The sequence below is a fragment of the Leucopleurus acutus genome (genome assembly GCF_964270905.1).
Source record: "Leucopleurus acutus genome assembly, chromosome: 5".
In the NCBI taxonomy this organism is placed as follows: Eukaryota; Metazoa; Chordata; class Mammalia; order Artiodactyla; family Delphinidae; genus Leucopleurus; species Leucopleurus acutus.
This window is the reverse complement of record NC_139147.1, coordinates 70439974-70459640: the sequence shown is the minus strand read 5'-3', so window position 1 is coordinate 70459640 and position 19667 is coordinate 70439974. Positions and strand designations below refer to the sequence as shown.

The following is a 19667-nucleotide window of genomic DNA, read 5'->3' as shown; positions in this document are numbered from 1 at the left end:
GCCTCTCTTGTTGCGGAGCACAGGCTCCAGACGTACAGGCTCAGTAGTTGTGGCTCACGGGCCCAGCTGCTCCGCGGCACGTGGGATCCTCCCAGACCGGGCTCGAACCCATGTCCCCTGCATTGGCAGGCAGATTCTCAACCACTGCGCCACCAGGGAAGCCCAGGGCAGATGTTTTTAATTTGACAGAGTCTAATTCATCAAAATTTTATCCTGTGAATCATCTAAGAAATCTTTGCCTATACCAAGGTCACAAAGCTTTTCTTCTTTGTTTCCTTCAGACGTTTTATAGTTTTACGTCTGTGATCCACTTTGAGTTCATTTTTGTATACAGTGAGAGCTGTGGGTTGAGGTTCATTTTTTTTTCATATGGTTGTCTAATTATTCCAATACCTTCTATTGAATTGACCGTATGTGTGGGTCTATTTCTGGTTTCTATCCTGTTCCACTGGTCTATGTGTCTATCCTTTTGTCAGTACCACACAGTCTCAATTATTGTAGCTTTATAATAAGTCTTGGCCTTAGATAATGAATCCCCCAGCTTCGTTGTTGTTTTTCAAAATTGTTTGATGAGTTTTCATTGTCTTTCCATATATTCCAGTTATTAACACCCCCTCTCAAGACACCCAGTCCTGCCTCCAAGAGAATACACTTATCTCCACTTCTAATACCGTAGATTAGTTTTGTCACAGCTTAGAATGCATCTGTGTTAGGGACCTTCTAGGTTGCTTCCTCTGGGTTCTGAAAACGTGCCCGGCCTGCTCATTGTGCCTTTACCGGCACCTAGAGCAACCCACTCCCCACCCCAACTTCTGCCTCCTCTGTCATTTCTTCTTCCAGTTTCCTTGAAGGGTCCTCTTCACCTTCAGCTCAGCTGACATTTCCTCTGCCCTGGGAAGCCTTCTCTCCTCCTCCCCGGGTTTCCATTAAAAGTGTATTTATGGCTGAGTAATATTCCATTGTATATATGTGCCACATCTTCTTTATCCATTCATCTGATGATGGACACTTAGGTTGCTTCCATGTCCTGGCTATTGTAAATAGAGCTGCAATGAACATTTTGGTACATGACTCTTTTTGAATTATGGTTTTCTCAGAAGCAGCCGCATAGCACAGGGAGATCAGCTCGGTGGTTTGTGACCACCTAGAGGGGTGGGATAGGGAGGGTGGGAGGGAGGGAGACGCAAGAGGGAAGAGATGTGGGGACATATGTATATGTATAACTGATTCACTTTGTTATAAAGCAGAAACTAACACACCATTGTAGAGCAATTATACTCCAATAAAGATGTAAAAAAGCATACTTATTGTGATACGTTAAGGCTGTGTTTCCACTTGACTGCAAGCTTTTTGAGGTCTGGAACAGGCTGTTTCTTAGACCCAGTGCCTTCCATGGGGACTGCATGTGGTAGGAAGTCAGTAATTGTCTGTTGGATGAACGTTGAGAGTCTGGGAAACTGATTCCCCAAAGGTGAATTCTTTGCTCACAGCTGGCCTCCTGGCTTTCAGTCCTCCCTGGCTTCTTTTCAAACTGCCTTTTCTTCCTTGTGTTACGCTGACTCTTTGTGACTTATTTCCACGCTGCTTTCGGAGCAAATGAGAAAATATCATACCTCTTGAAGGCTGTTTTATCCATCATTGTGGCGATAAGAAAGAGAGGATGATACCCTCAATCCCTTATCTGCCATAAGGTGATAGCTTTTAACTTGTAAAGTCTGTGAATCCAGTCTCCTATTTCAGTGTCAAGTGTACATGTGTAGATAACTCAGTGGTGTTTAAACCCTTCCTGTATTCATCCTGCTACCCACGTATTTTGGGATGCTCTTTCACTACTGGTATGAAGGCAACCCTATCCCAGTTTTTGTTGCCCTGTATCAGGGTCTAGCTGCTCCTACTAGTAATGACTGGGAGTGTTTTTGTGTTAGTATCGGGGCCACAGTGTCTAAATATGAAAAAATAGAGTCCTTCCCTTGCAAGATAGCTCGTATTGAGCCGTGCCTCTGTCTGAAGAGTGGATACATTCCATACAGTGAAGCAGTAAAGGGAGAAAAGAGCGAGTCTGATTGACCTTAACTACCAGACTAGTTCAGTTCGTGATTGGAGTGGTTTACTTCTACCAGAAAGACGGCCGGGTTTCTCAAATCCTCCAAAGACAGATCTGTCTGTCAGTCATTAGAACACTCTGTTGTGAGTGATTCGTGTCTACTTGGGGGACTGAAGTGATCACTTACCAGTCATCTTAGACAAGGGCAGCCAGCCGAGTGTGTTGAAGGGAGGTTGGGGGGCTGCTAAAGGCTGCTCTGTGGAAGGAACTATAGGGGAGGCTAAAAGGGGAGGCGTCCAAGGGGAGTAGCTGTCAGGCACAGAGTTGAGCAGGGAGGGGCAGGATGCCCCAGGGCAGTCTTGGGTGGCAGCCAGGAAGGCCTAACACCCATCTGTCCCTCAGGAGAAGATCGGCTGGCGAAAGGACGCGCTGCACCTGCTGGTGTTCACAACGGACGACGTGCCCCACATCGCGCTGGACGGAAAGCTGGGGGGCCTGGTGCAGCCTCACGATGGCCAGTGCCACCTGAATGAGGCCAACGAGTACACTGCCTCCAACCAGATGGTGAGGACAGGGGACCCCAGCACCGGTCCCGCCACCCCGCCTATGGTCCAAGGCCTCGCCGGCCTTTGCCACCTTCCTCTGGACCTCTACTCACCGACTCTCCACCCCATTCTTGGGACTGGGTCTCTACTCCATCTTCTCCAACTGGGCTTCTAGAACTTCTCCTCGTCATTAACTTAGAACATTTCTCAGGGATTTCTGTAGCTTTCTGCTTTTGTGCCCCCACATGGGGAGTGTTTAGTCGAGGGAAGAGGTGACCTGGCGAGACAGGATGGATCTCAAAGGGGAGAGGTGATTTTGCACGAGGGAGAGGACTGTGTTCCAGCAGAGCCAAAAACTGGGATAGAAGTTATGGGGCAAGACCAGCGAAGACAAGACTTCCTGACTTCTAGAAATGGGTTTCCTGATGCCCTGAGTTCCATCAGTGTCAGGGGTGGGGTGGCAGGTGTCCTACACGGGAGGAGAAGCCCCAAGGACCTTCCATTCCCAGGAGCCTGTCACTGGGACCATGCGATTAAACAGAACTTAGGCAGAATTTCAAACATATGCTAGGCCAGTGAAGTGGACTCTACCTAACTATCAACCAGAGCCAACAATTAAGATTTTTCCACACTTGCTGTACAGTTTTTTCCTCCCCAAATCTACACCCTTTTCCTTCCCAAGCCCATTCTGGTGTTTGACTACAAAGAAATTCTTTCTAATTCTTGCTGGACTAGCTCGTTTTCTCCAGTTTTAAGAGGTGGTCAAGAGTAATGGAGTCTGGAAAAAGAACTCGTAACTATACAACCTGATAACTGTAGAACTCACCGATGAGGACCCCAGCGTCCGTCATCAGCCCTTAAAAGTCCTTCCGGACGTTGCTGAGCTGCCTCGAGGTGTCCTCCCTCCCTTCTTGCTCTGCACCCCTCCCCCACCATAGCCCAACTTTTAGTCCAAATGTCAGCAGCCTCTTCTGCCCGTTCTGAGCCATGAGAGGACTGAGCAGAGCCTGTAGGGGACATTGGCAGGCCCAGTACTGGGCACAGGAAAAGGAAAAATTGGGCAAGGAGATCAGGAAGATCAGTCTTAGGGAAGAGAGGGAAGATAACAGGTGTTGACGGTAGGTGGTCGGACGTGGTGGCTCTCCTTTTGGGGACTTCCCCCCTCTGCCCCATTCCTGCTGAAGGGATGGAAACACGGACCAAGTGTGGGAAACCTCCACTCATCACTCCTCTCTTCTGGGTTGGAGGGGTAGGAGGAGTGAGTCTAGTTTCGTAGGTGCCAGAGGGTCCTTTCCTGGAGAATCTCCCCCACAGTTTCTCAGTAAGGAGCTGCCGATGGGGCGTGGTTATTAAGGCGCTGCCAGGGGAAGGTGCTTATCGTGGCAAGTGATGAGTTACTGAGCACACGTTGGAGCCACGTGCTCGTGTGTCAGCCTGGGAGAAGTGTTACAACCTTGCCTTTTGCCTTGGCCCTAGGACTATCCATCCCTTGCCTTGCTTGGAGAGAAATTGGCAGAAAACAACATCAACCTCATCTTTGCAGTGACGAAGAACCATTATATGCTCTACAAGGTACACCTGGAGGGAGTGAGGGAGGCTGATGGCCTGAATCTGGGGGCCCTGCTGACCCTGAGATGAATGGGAGATTGGAATGTGGGGTCAGGTGAAGTGTGGAGGCCGGGTGAGGGGTGTTAACAGCCCTGTTCTGTGTGGGCAGAGATCCAGAGGAGGGTGGAATATAGCCCTGATCTGATCTACTGGAAAATAATAGTATTAAGGAAGCTCTTAAGCGTTCATAGAGCAGTACATACCAAGGAAGTTAAACATATGGTTTCTAATCTGGTAATGAGAAAAACTTTGGAAATAGTTTTTCAGATGATGAAACGGAAGCACCCAGGGAATAGGGAAGGAAGATATAAAATGAAAATGTACAGAAAGAAAACTAGGCATCTAGGCAGGCTGCATCACCAGTCCCACAGTCTATAGAGTATTTTATGCCTTCCTGCAGAGTACGGGGGACCAGTGGGTTAGTTTGGGACAGGAATTTCTGAAGAAAACAATGCGTGTCTTGAGTGAACAGAGCAGTATGTGTGTGAGCCTGCCCTGTCTAAGAGAGACTCTTCCCAGGTCATCCCATGGGCCACCATTATACGTTTCCCTCGTGAATGTGCTCTTTCCCACGATCACAGGCAAGTTGCCTTTCACTAGAACTCTCCTCCAGACGGCTCAGGGAGTGTTTGTGTGAGCCAAGTGTGAAGCCCGGCTCACCTCTGACATCTTTTGAATTGAGAGGTTATGAGAAATTAATCCCCACCTCTAGAACAGCCAACCCCTGTCCCCTCTCTTTACTGCTCTTAAGTATCCCCCAAAGAACCCTTGTCTGATGGTGTGTTTCTGTTGCTTCTGCCTGAGATAATCATTGATAAAATGCCACTTACACCTTCTTGAGTTCTTTATCTTCTTTTAGTCTGAATCAATTGTAGAAGATGAAAACAAGGGAAGGAGGTTGCTTAGTGAAGATAGCAGGATAGAACATATCCATTCACAAATACCATTTTTAGAGGTCAGTTGCACAGACTGTACTGAGAATGCTACCGGATGCTCCAGGAGGGAAGAGACCCACCTCGGCTTAAGCCAGCCTTGCTCAGAACCAAGGACCTCTCGCTCGGGAGGCATATCCAGCCCAAGGCAGGCTGAGGGTGGCGGGTGTTTCTAGCAATTTCTGTCACTTTAGTAAGTGACATACTCAGGCCTTCGTACAAGTGAAAGAGGAAAGGCAGCCACTTCAAGGCTGCCTGCTTTGCCAAAGACTTCTCCCGGAGATACCAGACCTCCTTGGGAAGGCACCATGCACGTTCATTTCCCTCCTAGGAAAAGAGAGGCTGTATTTGAGACCCTTAGAAAAGCTTCCCCTTTCACTTCTGCTGGCCAGGTCGAGGGCATCCTTGAACTGAACCTGGGGATGCCCGTGTAGTCTGGCGGGGAGAGGGCGAGCACATCCATAATGTATTGACCTTAGAGGATGGAATTCCAGAGAGTTGTCCATTACATGCCAGAGAGGAGGGGTCTCCGAGAAGAAGCATGACATTATGCTTCAGGAACAGATCTTGCCAGGCCCTTTCCACCCAGACCTTCAAGAATCGAGATTGCACAGCCGACTGCAACAACTCCACTCCCTTGTGCCTTCTTCTTACCTCTCCTTGTGGCATCTTCTCTAGTTTGCGGTGTGAGAGAGTGGCAGAATCAGTGCTGGGGGCCCTGACGGTTCTAGCTCAGTAGGGCAGCGTTCACTCTTTGACAGTGTGGAAGGGCAAAATGGGCTCATTTGTTTTCTTTTTTTTCCCCCCCAAGAATTTTACAGCCCTGATACCTGGAACAACGGTGGAGATATTACACGGAAACTCCAAAAATATAATTCAACTGATTATCAATGCATACAACGTAAGTCACTGGTTTCTTCCCCCACCCTCTCCCACTGAGGGAGCTGGTGTGGACTCAGGTGGACTCAGGCCTCTGTGTTCCCCGTGGCGAGAAGTGAGAAGCACACACACTGACTTCGCCTCCCAGTGGGCAGGACTGAAATCCCCCAGGCTTCTGGAGCTCCACATAGACCTGCAGACTAGAGTGAATCTGCACACTTAGGGTCTGATTGTAATCAGGTCCTCTCAGAGGAAACCTGAGTGGGCCTGTTAAATCCTGTGCTTTTGTAACCCGTCCTGTTAACTCGGCTCTGCTCTACTAAGTACAGCACTGAAGGATGTAGTTTAGCAGTCAGTGCCACGTCCCAAGCCAGTCACCCATGATTCCCAAACCTTTCTCCTTCCTACCCTCCTTCCTCTCAATTTCTAACACCCAGGAGGTATTTGGCTCAGACCTACCTTTTCTCGGGAAAACGACAAGCATGATTTCTTGTGCTGGGAAATATGTGCCCTCAGCTGTCCCCTCCTTGCAAGGCCTCCAGTGCCCACCCAGCCCCTCATGAGGCCTGGTAATTCCCAAATTGGAATTCAGAGTGCATCTTCCTGTTAAAACAAAGTTCTGCATAGAGGAAATGTAGCTTAAGGAATAATGTTAGTCCTGAACTTACGTAGAATAGACATGTGGGCTAACCTGGGAATGTGATTAACCACTCTGGAATCACATGTGTGTTAGAAAAACCATCTTACTTTCCCATGACTGATTTTCATATGTGTATTTGGAGCTCTGCCTTTCCAGTTGAATTTGTGACCCTACTGATGCAGCCTTATTTTGTTTTTGTTTTTGTTTTTTTGCGGTACGCGGGCCTCTCACTGTTGTGGCCTCTCCCGTTGTGGAGCAGAGGCTCCGGACGCGCAGGCTCAGCGGCCATGGCTCACGGGCCCAGCCACTCCGCGGCATGTGGGATCCTCCCAGACCGGGGCACGAACCCGTGTCCCCTGCATCGGCAGGCGGACTCTCAACCACTGCACCACCAGGGAAGCCCCAGCCTTATTTTGTGTTACTGCTCGGCTAGACCAGGAGCTGTAGGTAATGCCCTCGCCACGGGGGACCCAGAGCTTGGGGGTTCCCAGCCCTCACCTGGTCTCCTGGAGCCTCAGTGTCCTGAAGGCGGTGAGTGGGCAGCAGTGAGGATTTGTGGCTGGTTTTCCGTCCTCCTCCGCACCTCCACTTTCTGTGCAGCTAAGGATCCTCTGCCTCTCACACAGGCTGTGATCCCGCCTCACTCCGGGAACTTCCTGTTGCGAGAAACTAGACTTCCTTCTCCTTTCCTAACTTATTCCCCACATACTAACGTCCTCTTTTCTGATCTCTGACCTTTAATCCTCATCGTATCCAGTGGCCACCTTAGAACCCAGTGAGACCAGATTTCCAGGTTAACTACACTTGGCGGTTTTCAGATTCCCACAGTGAGTGGAAGCGTAACATGCTGAGAGTCTGAGAAGAGTGTGTGTCGGCGGGGGGCTGGGCCTACCCAATGTCACCCCCGTCCCGAGGGCCACTCTTCACCATGATGCCTTGGGCCTCAAGCTCTGGACATGGAACAGAGGAGTCAGTGCGAGAGCCGGAGGCCTACCCTGGGCTGCTCTCTCTGTCCTGCTGGGGTCCCGGGGCTTGGAGACCCCTGGGTTAGCAGGGGGCCGCTGCTGGAACCGCTGTCAACAGTGCAGTGACCAGTGCTTGCTTCCTGCCAAGCCAGGGCCTTTGGGAAAGAAATGGCTGAAGGGCAATTGGGCTTTGGCGTGGGCTGCGGATTTCTCCTGGATTTCTGGGGAGGAGCCAGCCCCCAGCATTTCCATCCTAGGTCAGCTCCTGAGTTCTGACGCCCTGGGTGGCTGACAGAGCTCTGGGGCTCCCCCGGGAGCGTTTCCTGCCAAAGGCCCAGGGCCCTGCTCCTCGAGACTTTAATATAGGAGGGCATCATGACACCCAGTTCTGTGGAACTGGCGGGGTGGTGTGCACCAGAAATGGAAAAGGCGCTCTGCTCAGTCAGCGTTCTGTGCGGCCAAGTGGATTGCACGTCCACACCCGTGTGTGGGTCCCCTGAAGACCAGGGTGCACGAGACAGTGGTGGTGGTTCCCTGGGCGGGATCTCATAAATGCTCAGTGCTGCTCTCCCTCTGAGGCACGTTGCATTGGCCCTGAGCAGGATTCATGGTAGATAAATTCGTTTTCTTAATGGAAATCCAGGGGCCTGGGTTTGGGTCAGGAGGTCAGGAGAGGAGCAGGGAGCCCTTTCTGCGGCTGAGGATTTGGGAACCAGAAGAGTAGAGAAGGGGGTCTATTCCAGGCAGGAGCTGCGTTTGGAACCTGGGATGAGCCCCCTGAGGACCTTTGGGAATCTAGTACCGTAGCTGGACTCTGAGTTAAACTGGTGTGTCTGGAAGAGAACACGTTAGGAAACAAGACATGTGACTCATGAGTGAATGTGTGAAATTCAACCTTTAAAATGGGCGTTTCTGGAATGCTATCCACAACGACTATGCAGATTCATTGGAAAATGAAAACAGATTTATTGAGAGATAATTAACCAACAGTACAGTGTACAGATTTAAAGTGTGTATTTTGATGTTTTGACACTTGTACACACCTGTGAAACCATCACTACATCAAGACAATGAATGTGTACATCACCCTAAAAAGTCGGGACCCTTGGTAACTCCCTACTTCTGCCCTTTCCTTCAGTGGAAATTTAAAGAAATATATTAAATACAGAAACAGCAAGGTATTCAGAGCACAGTCTGGTTGGTGGAAGCCGCGTCGCGGGTATGTTGGTGCTTGACGTTGATGAGCACCCTGTCCGCTGGCTGCCGTCCTTTCTGGCGAACGGGAAGGCCCGGGCTGGGCCTCAGCTGCCCATACTTCTGGATTTGAACCCGCACGGGTGGTATGTGTGTGTGTATATGTGTATGTGCGCACGTGCACTTTGGCCTGCACGGGCCTGAGTGTGTGTGTGTGTGTGTGTGTGTGTGTGTATGCGTGCATGTGCACTTTGGCCTCTGTGTGTGTGTGTGTACGTATGTACGCACGTGCACTTTGGCCTACACAGGTGTGAGCGAGCGCACACGTGTGTGCACATGCACTTTGGCCTGCACAGGCCTGTCTGTGTGTGTGTACTTGCACACGTGCACTTTAGCCTGCATGGGCCTGTGTGTGTGTGTGTGTGTGTACGTGCACTTTGGCCTGCACGGGCCTCTGTGTGTGTGTACATACATGTGCACGTGCACTTTGGCCTGCACAGGCCTGTGTGTGTGCGCTTTGGCCCGTGCAGGGGCTCTGGTTGTCCTTTCACCTGTTCCTCTCCCTGGCCACAGTCCAAGCACAGCTCCCATGGGACCATTTGTGTTTCTCTGCGTCACCTTGCCACCTCTGTGCTTTGGGGTTGACTTCTACCTCGCTTATAGTTGGTACACCGTCCGTGGGGACATCCTGAGAGGATTGCAGTAGAGCACAGGTAACAGTGGAAATGGCCATGGTGTGACTCTAGGCTGGGGAGGGAGCACAACGGAAAGGGCACATTTAATGTAACGTCTCGTAGAATCGAGTCTGTTGTTCTTGGCTTTCACTGTGTGAAACGTTCACCTCTGGGCTTCGATTTCTACGTTTTTTCTTGCTGTGCCAACTTCTTTATTGTGAGAGATCACCAGCGTGGAGCTTTGCTGTACAGTGGGCGCTGGTGAGAGGTTCCCTTCTAGAGCTCAGGGGTAGGGCCCTGGGTGCGTGCAAACACACACACACACACACACCAGTATTATGTCACCTTGACAAAGGGGGGGTAGCACTCAGAGAGAAATCATGGCGGGGGGGGGGTCCCTTTTCAGAGTGGGAAAGAAAAGAATGAGCTGGAAACCACTAGAGCTGCATGTGGAGGGTGACATCAGAGTCCTCTCCAAGCACATGTTTCTCTTTTTGTTGTTGCCATGAAGTCTGCTCCCACCCACTCCACAGCTGGCCTGACTTAACGCAGTTGCAGATGGGACCTAGCCTGAGTATTTAATAGCCTTTAAACTTCTTGACATTGTCGTCTTGTCCTAGGGTGAGGAGTAAGGAATCATGTTCAGAGGCAAATTTGGTAGGAATTAATTGAATTTCAGATAATTATCTTATGACACAAAAGTTTTCATGCATCAGAACTGCACTGGCTGTGGCTTTGATCCTCTGCTGTATATCCTGTACTCCATCCATTTCATTCATTTGTTCAGCAAATAAATACTGCCTAACGTGTGGCAGGCATCATGCCACACGGTGGGAATAAAACAGTGAACAGAACACAGTCCTGCCCTCCAGGAGCTCATAATCTTTGAGGGGAGACTGACTCAACCAGGATACAACCTGACCATCTGCTCTCTCTAAGATCAGAGCCAGTTTTCGAGTAAAGAAGGGCCCGGTCTGGTGACTACAGAGAGCACTGCCGGGAGACCCAGAAGGCCCGGTTCTGGTCCTGCCTGCCTGCCCCTGGCAGCTCAGTGGCCCTGGATAAGGCCCTTTCTTTGGCCTCTGTTCCCACTTCCATAAAATGGGAGGTTTGAACTGAATAATCTCCACAGTTCCTACCCGAGACAACATGGGGATCAGGAATAATACAAACTTCAGATCTGGACACAAAACTTGGGGGTCTCACGGCCAGAGGAGAATATAGGCTTCTGTTTGCATCTGTTATAGTTACTGGTTCATTGAATAGGAGTCCCGGTCCCCAGTGCGCTCTCTCCCTCCTCCTAGTTCCCCATTAATGCTTCCGGGTAGTGGCTTCAGCACGTCTTGATGGGAATGGCTGATGCTTTCTCCCAAAGTCTTGTTGTGAGCCACGGGGCCCTCATATTTCATCAGACTGATCCCAAGTAATTTTTAAATAGCTCCGATCTACCTGGCCCTTTAATGATAAACTGTTTCGCCTCATCTTCACATTTATTTGCATTTAATATATATAATTTTTAATTTACCTTGTCGTTCAAAAATTAAGTTTCTTCCAATAGGCCTGAGCTGTCTACCATAGCTGCTGTCAAAACATCCATCCATCCATCCATCCATCCATCCATCCATTCAGCAAAAGCTTGTGTTCAGTCTTAGAGAGAAATATGATATGGTCCTTGAAATTCACAGCTCAGTGGGGAGAACAGATTTGTGAACAGCAGGGGAGCTGTGTGTGCTGAGTGGCGCTCTCAAGCCCTCTGCCAGTGGAGGCTGGCACTAACAAGAGGAAGTGGATTTAAGAGAGAGTATTTTTAGAGTTGTAGAAGCACTTAGACAATTTGTTGCAAAGGGAGAGACTATTTTTTGCAGAGAGTGTTTTCAACAAGCTGTTAATGTGTTGGGGAAACTGCATATTTACCTAATTCAAGTTTGACACTACATGCTCGGCAGAAAAGAGAAAAAGAAAAGAAACCCCATGAGAGCAGGAAGCACTTCTGCCTGCCATTCCGTCCAACGCCCTGTTCCCTGGAGTGCGCCTGAGAAGGAGGTGGGAGTCTGAAGGGCTGTCAGTCGATCTGGAGGGGGTGTCCATGTGTCTCTCCGAGTATGTGCACCCTGCTATTCTGAGTGTATTTAGTGTATAAAAAATTCTTTTTGTAAGATGTGCCCTAACTACAAGCCAGTTATTTCATTTGGCCTCCGTCTCTAGAGTACATCCTCCTTAGAGACTCTCAGTGTCAATTTTTTAAACTTGGAGACCTACAGAAGGTTGTACAGACTTTTTACAAACTAAATACACCCGAGTAGGGCTTCCCTGGTGGCGCAGTGGTTGAGAGTCCGCCTGCCGATGCAGGGGACGCGGGTTCGTGCCCCGGTCCGGGAGGATCCCACATGCCGCAGAGCGGCTGGGCCCATGAGCCATGGCCGCTGAGCCTGCGTGTCCGGAGCCTGTGCTCCGCAATGGGAGAGGCCACAGCAGTGAGAGGCCCGCCTACTGCAAAAATAAATAAATAAAATAAATACACCGGAGTATAGAACCACCCAGGCCAAAAGGCAGACTTACGAGCATCCAGAACCCCTGTGTCCTTTTCTGTTACTGTCCCCTGGGGGTAACGTTAGTTGTGCCCGTCTTTGAGTTTCATATAAATAGAATCATAGACTATGCATGCCTTCGGCATCTGGCTTCTTCTGGGCTGTGTGACATGAGATTCATCAGTGTCGTGACATGTAGTCATTTCATTCATTCTTGTACTGTGTGATATTCTACATGAACACACCATAATTTGAAAAAAAAAAAGTCTGTTCTGTTGATAGGCATTTGGGTAGTTCCAGTTTCTAGCTGTTACAGACAGCGTTGCTGTGAACATTCGTACGTGTTTTCTGGTCAGTACACATCTGTGTTGGATATAATCCTAGTGTAAATTGCTTGTCTAAGGTTGACCTAAGCATTAGTAGGTACTGCCTAATGTTTTTCTCAAGGCTTGTACCAGTTCACGCTCCCACCAGCAGGGTATGAGGCACCCAGTTGCTCCAACTCATTTCCAACACTTGATATTTTTAGTCTTTTATTTTTTCTAATCTGTCGGGTAATTCTGGCTTGATTTTTGCTTCATCCGTTGTCTTGAGAACATAATCCACGTATAAGGTCTTATTCTCTCAGAATGTAGTTCAGAGCTCATGAATTTGGACCTCATCTGAGGTGCCTGCTGAGCTGATGGGGAAGGAAGATAGGGAGCTGACGGAGGGCGGGGGGAGGAGAGAGAAGAGCAGCTGAGCAAAGGAACATCATCCCAGGCACGTGCAAAGGCCCAGCGTCTGGGGCGCGCACGGCAAGATTTGAGGCACTGTCTGAAGCTGAGGGTGGGGATGGGGTGATTCTGCAGAGACGAGCAGGAACAGAGCATGACCCCTGGAAGCAGATGAGATTATCATATGGCAGGTGGGCCATTAGCAACTTCTCTGAGCTCACAGAGGGAGACCTCAGGCCAGGGCTAGTAAGATAGTGTGTGGGTGTGGAGAGGATGAAAGGGATGAGGGAGGGGCAGCGAACCTAGCCCACTGGCTCTTGCCTTGGCTTGAGATCCCGGAGTTAAAGGAAGCCATGTGGGCATCAGAGAACCAGTGTGGAGAACATCTTGGCTGCAGCCTTTACTAATTGGTTCTGGCTTCATCTTCTCTCTGTTCAGAGCATCCGGTCTAAAGTGGAGCTGTCCGTCTGGGATCAGCCTGAGGATATCAATCTCTTTTTCACTGCTACCTGCCAGGACGGTGTATCTTACCCTGGTCAGAGGAAGTGTGAAGGCCTGAAGATCGGGGACACAGTAAGTTCTCACCTTCCGTTTGTTTATACTTGTTAATGTTGGTCATCGTTCTTTGGCTTCTGATAACTTTCGTGACTTATTAGAGGCCTTTAGGAGTTTGTATTCTGTCTTCCAGCTCTGCATACTGGAGGACTTTCTTAAGCCTGCCCTGTGCTGTGCCTTCAAGATGCAGGTGGACTTAGTAAAAAGCTCCAGGCAGCACACAGCCTTCAGTGCGTTGTCACTTAAGGCTTCCTCAAGTTGACATTGTGCCTTTGGTGTCTTAAACCATCATTATCTTTGTTTGACAGGGATGAAATCAGTGGGAGAGTGTAGGTGGAAAGCTAAAAGACCCTGCCTTCGTTTCTAGTCTTCTACAGCTTGCTCTGTGCCTTGGGTAATCCGACTTTCACTTTTCCTTTATGTAAAGTATGAAGAAAGCCATCCACCTCTTCTGATTTGATGAGATGGAATGGATAACTCTGTTGCAATGGAGGGCATGGGTGCCTTGTCTGGGTTTAAGTGGATATAACTAAATGGTGGAGAAGCAACATCGTGTATAAAGAGGTGTATCTGTGTACCAAGCCAAGGACGTGAGGGAAGGAGGAAGATACATGGATGGTGAGAACAAAGATGAAATACTGGCTCAGAGGCAGGCAGAGTGGTGATGGAGAGCCATCCTCACTTCTAGAGAGTCCTGCTGCCCGAAGCAGACTGTGAGATCCATTCCTTGCTATATTGACACATTTTTCATTGCTCAGAAAATAGAAAGGCAAATAGAGGACTGAGGGAAAGTTCTCTTCTGTAACTAAAGAATCTGGTTGGAACCAGAAAAATTATAGGGACCTTAAAAATACATGACCGTATCTCCTGGGCTTTCGTAAGCACTAATGATGGCCAAGGTGGAGATAAGCAGACATACCCCGGATTCTAGGGAAAGGGCTCCAAAAGACAGAGGTGTGGCCGCATGACTGCTTACACTGCAGCGTGGTCTTCTGGAGCTGCCTCACGTTCTGTAATTGATTCTCTCCCTCCTTCCCCTTCCCAGCTGCCCTTCGCCCATGTTACAACCCACAGGCGTACATCTCACCCATTCTAAATCTTAACAGTGGTACCTCACCCCAGCAAAGGGGCCATTCAGAATGCAGTATCAAGGTTGAGAAAGTGAAGGACTCTAATGACTAGGTAACAGATCTTTTTCTAACGCAGGTTTTTTTCCAAGTTTCTTTTTGCTTTAAAAAAAAAAAATTGAAAGATTGGCCTAATCAAGTTTTCAAACGATGAATCATTAAAAATTTTAAATGATTATTTATGGCGTTTCGCTAAGAAGGTACTCATAGAATAAGGTGACGTTGCTGTAACAAAACTCCTATTCCCATTTTCCTATTGACCTGAATAAATTTTGGAGAGAGGGCTTTAATCTATACAAATAAAAGATAGGAGTAGAATTGATGCCATTCCCTGTCTTATTTAGCAATGAGTAATATTTTCAACGTACATGAACTGCTTGGGTGGGGAAGCCCCATCTCATTAAAGTGGCACATCCAATAAAATTTCATTTTTAATACTTGTCAAATTTTGTGATATATTTATGTTGTTTTGATCAATTGCAATGATTAATCAATCCAGATGATGTTTTTAAAAAACACAAAAGCCTTATAGTCAGCGGCTTTAAAGAGACAGCTGTGAAAAATGGAAGGAGGCAGAACTAACCAGAAAAACTCCACGTAAGTGGACTCTGTGGATCTGTGGATGGGATGTTTGGTGCAGTGTGTCAGGAAAGCTAAAGAATGATGTGTGAGAAACACCCAAACAAGGAACCTTTTACTTGGACAAATAGGTTCAGTGGAACAGAGGCGAGGAGGAGGATGTACGGTACACACACCAGGCGCCTGGGTTTCAGGAAGTCTCTTGACAATTTCTAATGACATCCTTATGCAAAGACAGGTAACATGGGTCGGTGATAGCACAGCTAGGCAGATGCATAGCTGAGTAAACCTGCTTTCTAAGAGTGTCGATAACGTCATCTGGAGGAAGACTTGACGGAGGTTCCAGCTGTCTCCTGTCTACTCCCGGCTTGAGATTAACTCGAGGGAGAACTACTTATCAAAGTTGGGGAGGTCACAGAGCTGGAGAAAACAGGTTAGCTTATAAAGCAGGAAAACCAAGATTTAAGAACATTTTAAAAAATTGAGCTGGGTTGAAATCATCAGGATTAATATCTTACATTAAGTTCAGAATATTAATAGGATAGAGGGAACTTGGTTTGATAGTAGCTTTTAAGAAAAGGATCTGGTAGATTCTAATTCCCAAAGGCTCAGTGTGAATAAGCAGCGTTGCTTTAAAAAAAAAAGCCAACTGAGGCTGCATTAATGGAACCCCAGAGAAAATGGTTTCACTCTTTTTTGTGTGGGTCAGACTGTGTCTGGAGTTCTTTGTTCAGTTTTGTTTTTTTTTTTTCAGAGGGCAAGTGTAAAGGAACTATCATGATGGAGGTATATAGACACCAGGAAGATCAAAGGAACTGGTGTTTGTTGCTAATAATAGCATAAAGTTGGAATTCTTTTTGAATGCAAGAAACTGAAGCCAGTTTATGCTGCCATAAGAAAAAAGGGGAAATTATTATAAGAATATTGGGTCCCTAATGGACCCAAGGGGGCAATGCAGTTAGTATTGGAAAGGACTGGAAAGTAACTGGACAAAGGGTTAGCTCCATGTTCCTCACTGGGTCCCTCGTAAGGAAGATAGTTATTCATGTTGATAGATGAGAAAAACTGAGGCACGAAGAATTCAATTAAGTGCCCAAGTAAGTAGCCAGTAAGTAGCAGCCAGTAAGTGGCAAAGTTCAAGTTCAAGGCCAGGGCTTTCTGGCTCTGATGCCAGCACCCATGCCCCCTCCCCCTGGCCTCTTGCTGCTCATGCCTATGGTCCTGTTCCATCATCCCCGTTCAGACGGCTCGCCTCAGAGCAGAGCACCGTAGCAAGGGCCGGGGCCTCCAGCAGGGAACACCTCACCGCATTCTGTGTACACCCCCTGGGGCTCAGTGCTGCTGGGCGTCCCGAGATGTGGGATCACCCACAGACGGCAGTGGACTCACAGCTCTCTCCAGACCAAGTCCTCTCCCTGGTCATTGCCCTCTGACTGTGGAGGGAATGACAGAGTTACCATTTCGTGGGAATTTATTTTACTCTCCGTGCTCTGCTAGGGCTTGGCTGCTGGCTTCCTCTGCTGCTTGCAGCCTCTGTCAGGGAGACATTACTTCCCCATTTTATGTGAGAAAGACTGAGGCTCCGAGGTGGGGGGCCCTGGCTGCTGGTGAGCACAAGCGCCAGGAGTCAGAGCTGCAACCACTGATGCCACAGTGTGTGTTTTTTTCCTTATACCTCGTGCATTTTGAAAGTAAAAGTTTCAGAGGAGCTAAAGGTGGGATCGTCACCACTTTTGTGCGGACACTCTAGTGTACAGGTTTTGTTTTTTGCTAGGATAGGATACTTCGGAAAAATAGGAACATTGTCCAGAAGACAGGAAAGGATTTTAAGTGGCATTTTTCACAAAAGTGGAAAATCTCAGACGTATTTGGATGACTTCTAGAGCATTTGAAACGGAAGGAAGAAGGGTGCTTCTCCCACGCCCTCCACAGCAGTTCCACATGGGTGGGCCGGGGAGAGCCTCCCTTGGGGTCCCCGGGGCCGTGGTCCTGTTGAGACAGCGGCCCAAAGGCAGGCCTGCCATGCTGGCTCCTTGTTTCCTCTCTCTGCCCAAGAGGCCACAGTCACATGGCCCCCGGCTCTGCCGCCAGGGCTGTGTGGGTGGAAACACGCTGACACAGAGCAGTGGCCACTTGCCTGTCATAGCCGGACCCAGTGCTTCTTGTAGGCCACCGGAGGTGAGCTCTTTGAGGCCCTGGAGGCAGTGGGGGGCAGAATCCAGGGCAAAATGGAAATGTGGGGTCCTTGTTAAAAAATAAAGAATTTCAGGATGACAACAGCAGAGCATTAAACTAAGCGCGGGCCCTTCTGAGCATGGGGCTCTGTGTGACTGCACGGGCACGTGCCCACGGAGCTGGCCTGGAGGGAGAACTGGGGGGCTTCCCCTCAACCCCCTTATTGCTGAAGGAGAGATGTACTTCTGTCCCTCATCTCAGGCTGAACTTTCTCCAAAGAGCTGACAGTTGGACTTAGGTTTGCTCCTGAGCATGTGGGCATTTCCCCCTTGACATTTGTCCCGGGGACAAATCTGGTGGAGGAAATGTAGGTGCAGGAGTCAACCCCATAGGGTGGGGGGCAGTGATGAAAGCCGGGCCTGGTGCTGCGGGAGCCCCAAGGAAGAAGGGCCCCGCATCGCAGAGGGGGTGCTGCTTGAGCTGAGGCTCCGAGTTTTCCAGACATAGAAAAAGAGTGGGGAGGCCCCATTAGTGGTGAGTCCCAGAAGGTGTGAACGAGCATTGATTGCCCCGTTGCAGGTGTGAAGCAGCTGAGGCGGGGAGTGGGTTGGGAACGGAGAAGAGAGGAGCTGGGGCTGCAGAGGCGGGATTGGGCCAACTGGTAGGACATACGTGCCAAGCTAAGGTGTCTGGCATTATTTGGCAGGCATGATTTCCGTTCTTTAGTGCCATGAGCTGGGAGGGCTCTGGGTAAGTCAGAAATGGCGAGGAGGGTAGGCAGGAGTAAAGAGCACAGCAGAAGGGCCCGGGGGCTCACTGGAGGAGAGGGGTTAGGGAAAGCAGACAGGGTGTAACTGCCATCCGGTGCATCTCGGGGTCTGGCCTGTGGATAAGGACATGGCCCATGGGGGAGGGGGAGCCTTGGGACAGCTGGGTTCAAGGGGTATCCGGGCAGGTCTCGCCTCCGTGTAACCAGAGCTTCCTGCAGAGGTGGAGGAGGTGGGCGGGCACCGTCTCCATGGTCACTTCCAATCAGAGGCCATGGTTCTGTGACTGTCCTGTGACCTCTGGGTTAAGAGATCTATCTGTCCAGGCAAGAAGCAAGGGGAGGTGGTAGGGGGTGAGGGACAAAGGTTGTCCTCAGAGAAATACTCCTTACATGAAATCTTGCAGTCCCAAATCCAGTGATTTCTGTTTTTTTCCCCTAATTTTCCTCCCAGCATCAACCAGGGCTGACTGAGTGGGCCTGGCCACTGGGAGTCAGTTTTCTCATGAACTGGCTTTGACAAATCAGTATGCAAGTGGCTGGCTGTGCGACTGGCACTAACGCCCGGTACAAAGGACCCAGTGAGCCCCGTTGGGGGCTTCCCACAGCGTCCCGCTCTCCGGCCCCTCCCCTGGGGCTCTCCACCCCTTGCCCATGCCCAACGCTTTGTCTCAGCGAGCTCCTAGTGGACTTGGCATTTGCAGAGCGTGGGTTTGGGTGGGGGCTGGGTAGCCCCTTTGAAAGGGTGGTCAGGCCGGCAGCCCTGTGCGGGAACCAGGAGCATCCCAATGAGGTTCAAATAATAAGACTGGGCGGGAGGGAGGACTGCTGTGTCCGCGACCTTCCTCTGGAATCTCCGAGTGGGAAAACGGAAAGTCTCCTGGAACTGGGGAGCCTTCCCTTTCAAGAGTCCACAGTAATCAGGGAAGAGAAGCCTCATTCCAGCTGCCTGACAGACTCTCTGGATTCTTTCCTGAGCCCTCAGGGAAGTGGACTCTGAAGGGAGGAGTAGCAGAACAGATTGACTTGCTATTGCCGAAGTGCTTTTTATAGCATTCCTGTGCCCAGCAGGACCTGAGACGTAGTGGCTGAAATGGACCTGTTCTCTGGTTATCAGGTGGCCGGCTGCACGCTAGGCTGCATGGGGCCCGACAGCTTGGACCTCGGTTAGACCAGAGCTTTGGCTGAAGAAGGCCACGGGGACCTGCTCAGAAGCCAGGCCTTAGACTGGGCAGACAGTGTGTGAATCGTTCTGAATCCTGGGTGATCAGCTGCCGGCACTGATTCAGGGGCATCCCCAACCTTTCCACTCCCTCTCCAGCAAACACAGACATCTGCGAGGCCCAGGAGATTTAATTCCCTCTCTTGTTACTTGATCCCTTGGTGCAGGCAAGTTTTCCTGGGGGAAGGTTATGCTCACAGATGGACACTCCCCACAGTCTTGCAATAATTAAATGCCTTTGGTTCTTGGTCCAGGCTGTTCCTTTGTAATTTTTTCCACTTCTGACCTGCAGCGGCCTTTGTGGGGGGCCGGGCTTTCCATTTAACAAGTCCAGCAAAGTTATTCCCCTGGGAGGTAGTAGGCGTCTCTCCGAGCCTCAGAGGGAGGGATGTTCATCTCTCTCCACATTCTTGATGCCCCGTGGCACCTCGGTCAGGTGCAGCCTCCCCGTCCTTCCATCTGCGGGCTCAGGTTATCCCCAGCCCAAGGCAGGAAGGTTGAAAGTTGACCAGGAGCTT

General features: G+C 49.7%; 1 protein-coding gene across 2 annotated transcripts in view; it reads left to right on the top strand.

Annotated features, from left to right (window-relative positions):
• The window catches only part of ITGB5 (integrin subunit beta 5), a 112447-nt gene that overhangs the window by 59029 nt on the left and 33751 nt on the right, over nucleotides 1-19667 (top strand). For both annotated transcript variants that reach the window (XM_082839597.1, XM_082839596.1), the window contains exons 6-9: nucleotides 2447-2608; nucleotides 4066-4161; nucleotides 5941-6030; nucleotides 13164-13298. In XM_082839597.1, coding sequence (XP_082695723.1) covers nucleotides 2447-2608; nucleotides 4066-4161; nucleotides 5941-6030; nucleotides 13164-13298 — 483 coding nt within the window. The remainder of the gene's footprint in view (nucleotides 1-2446; nucleotides 2609-4065; nucleotides 4162-5940; nucleotides 6031-13163; nucleotides 13299-19667) is intronic.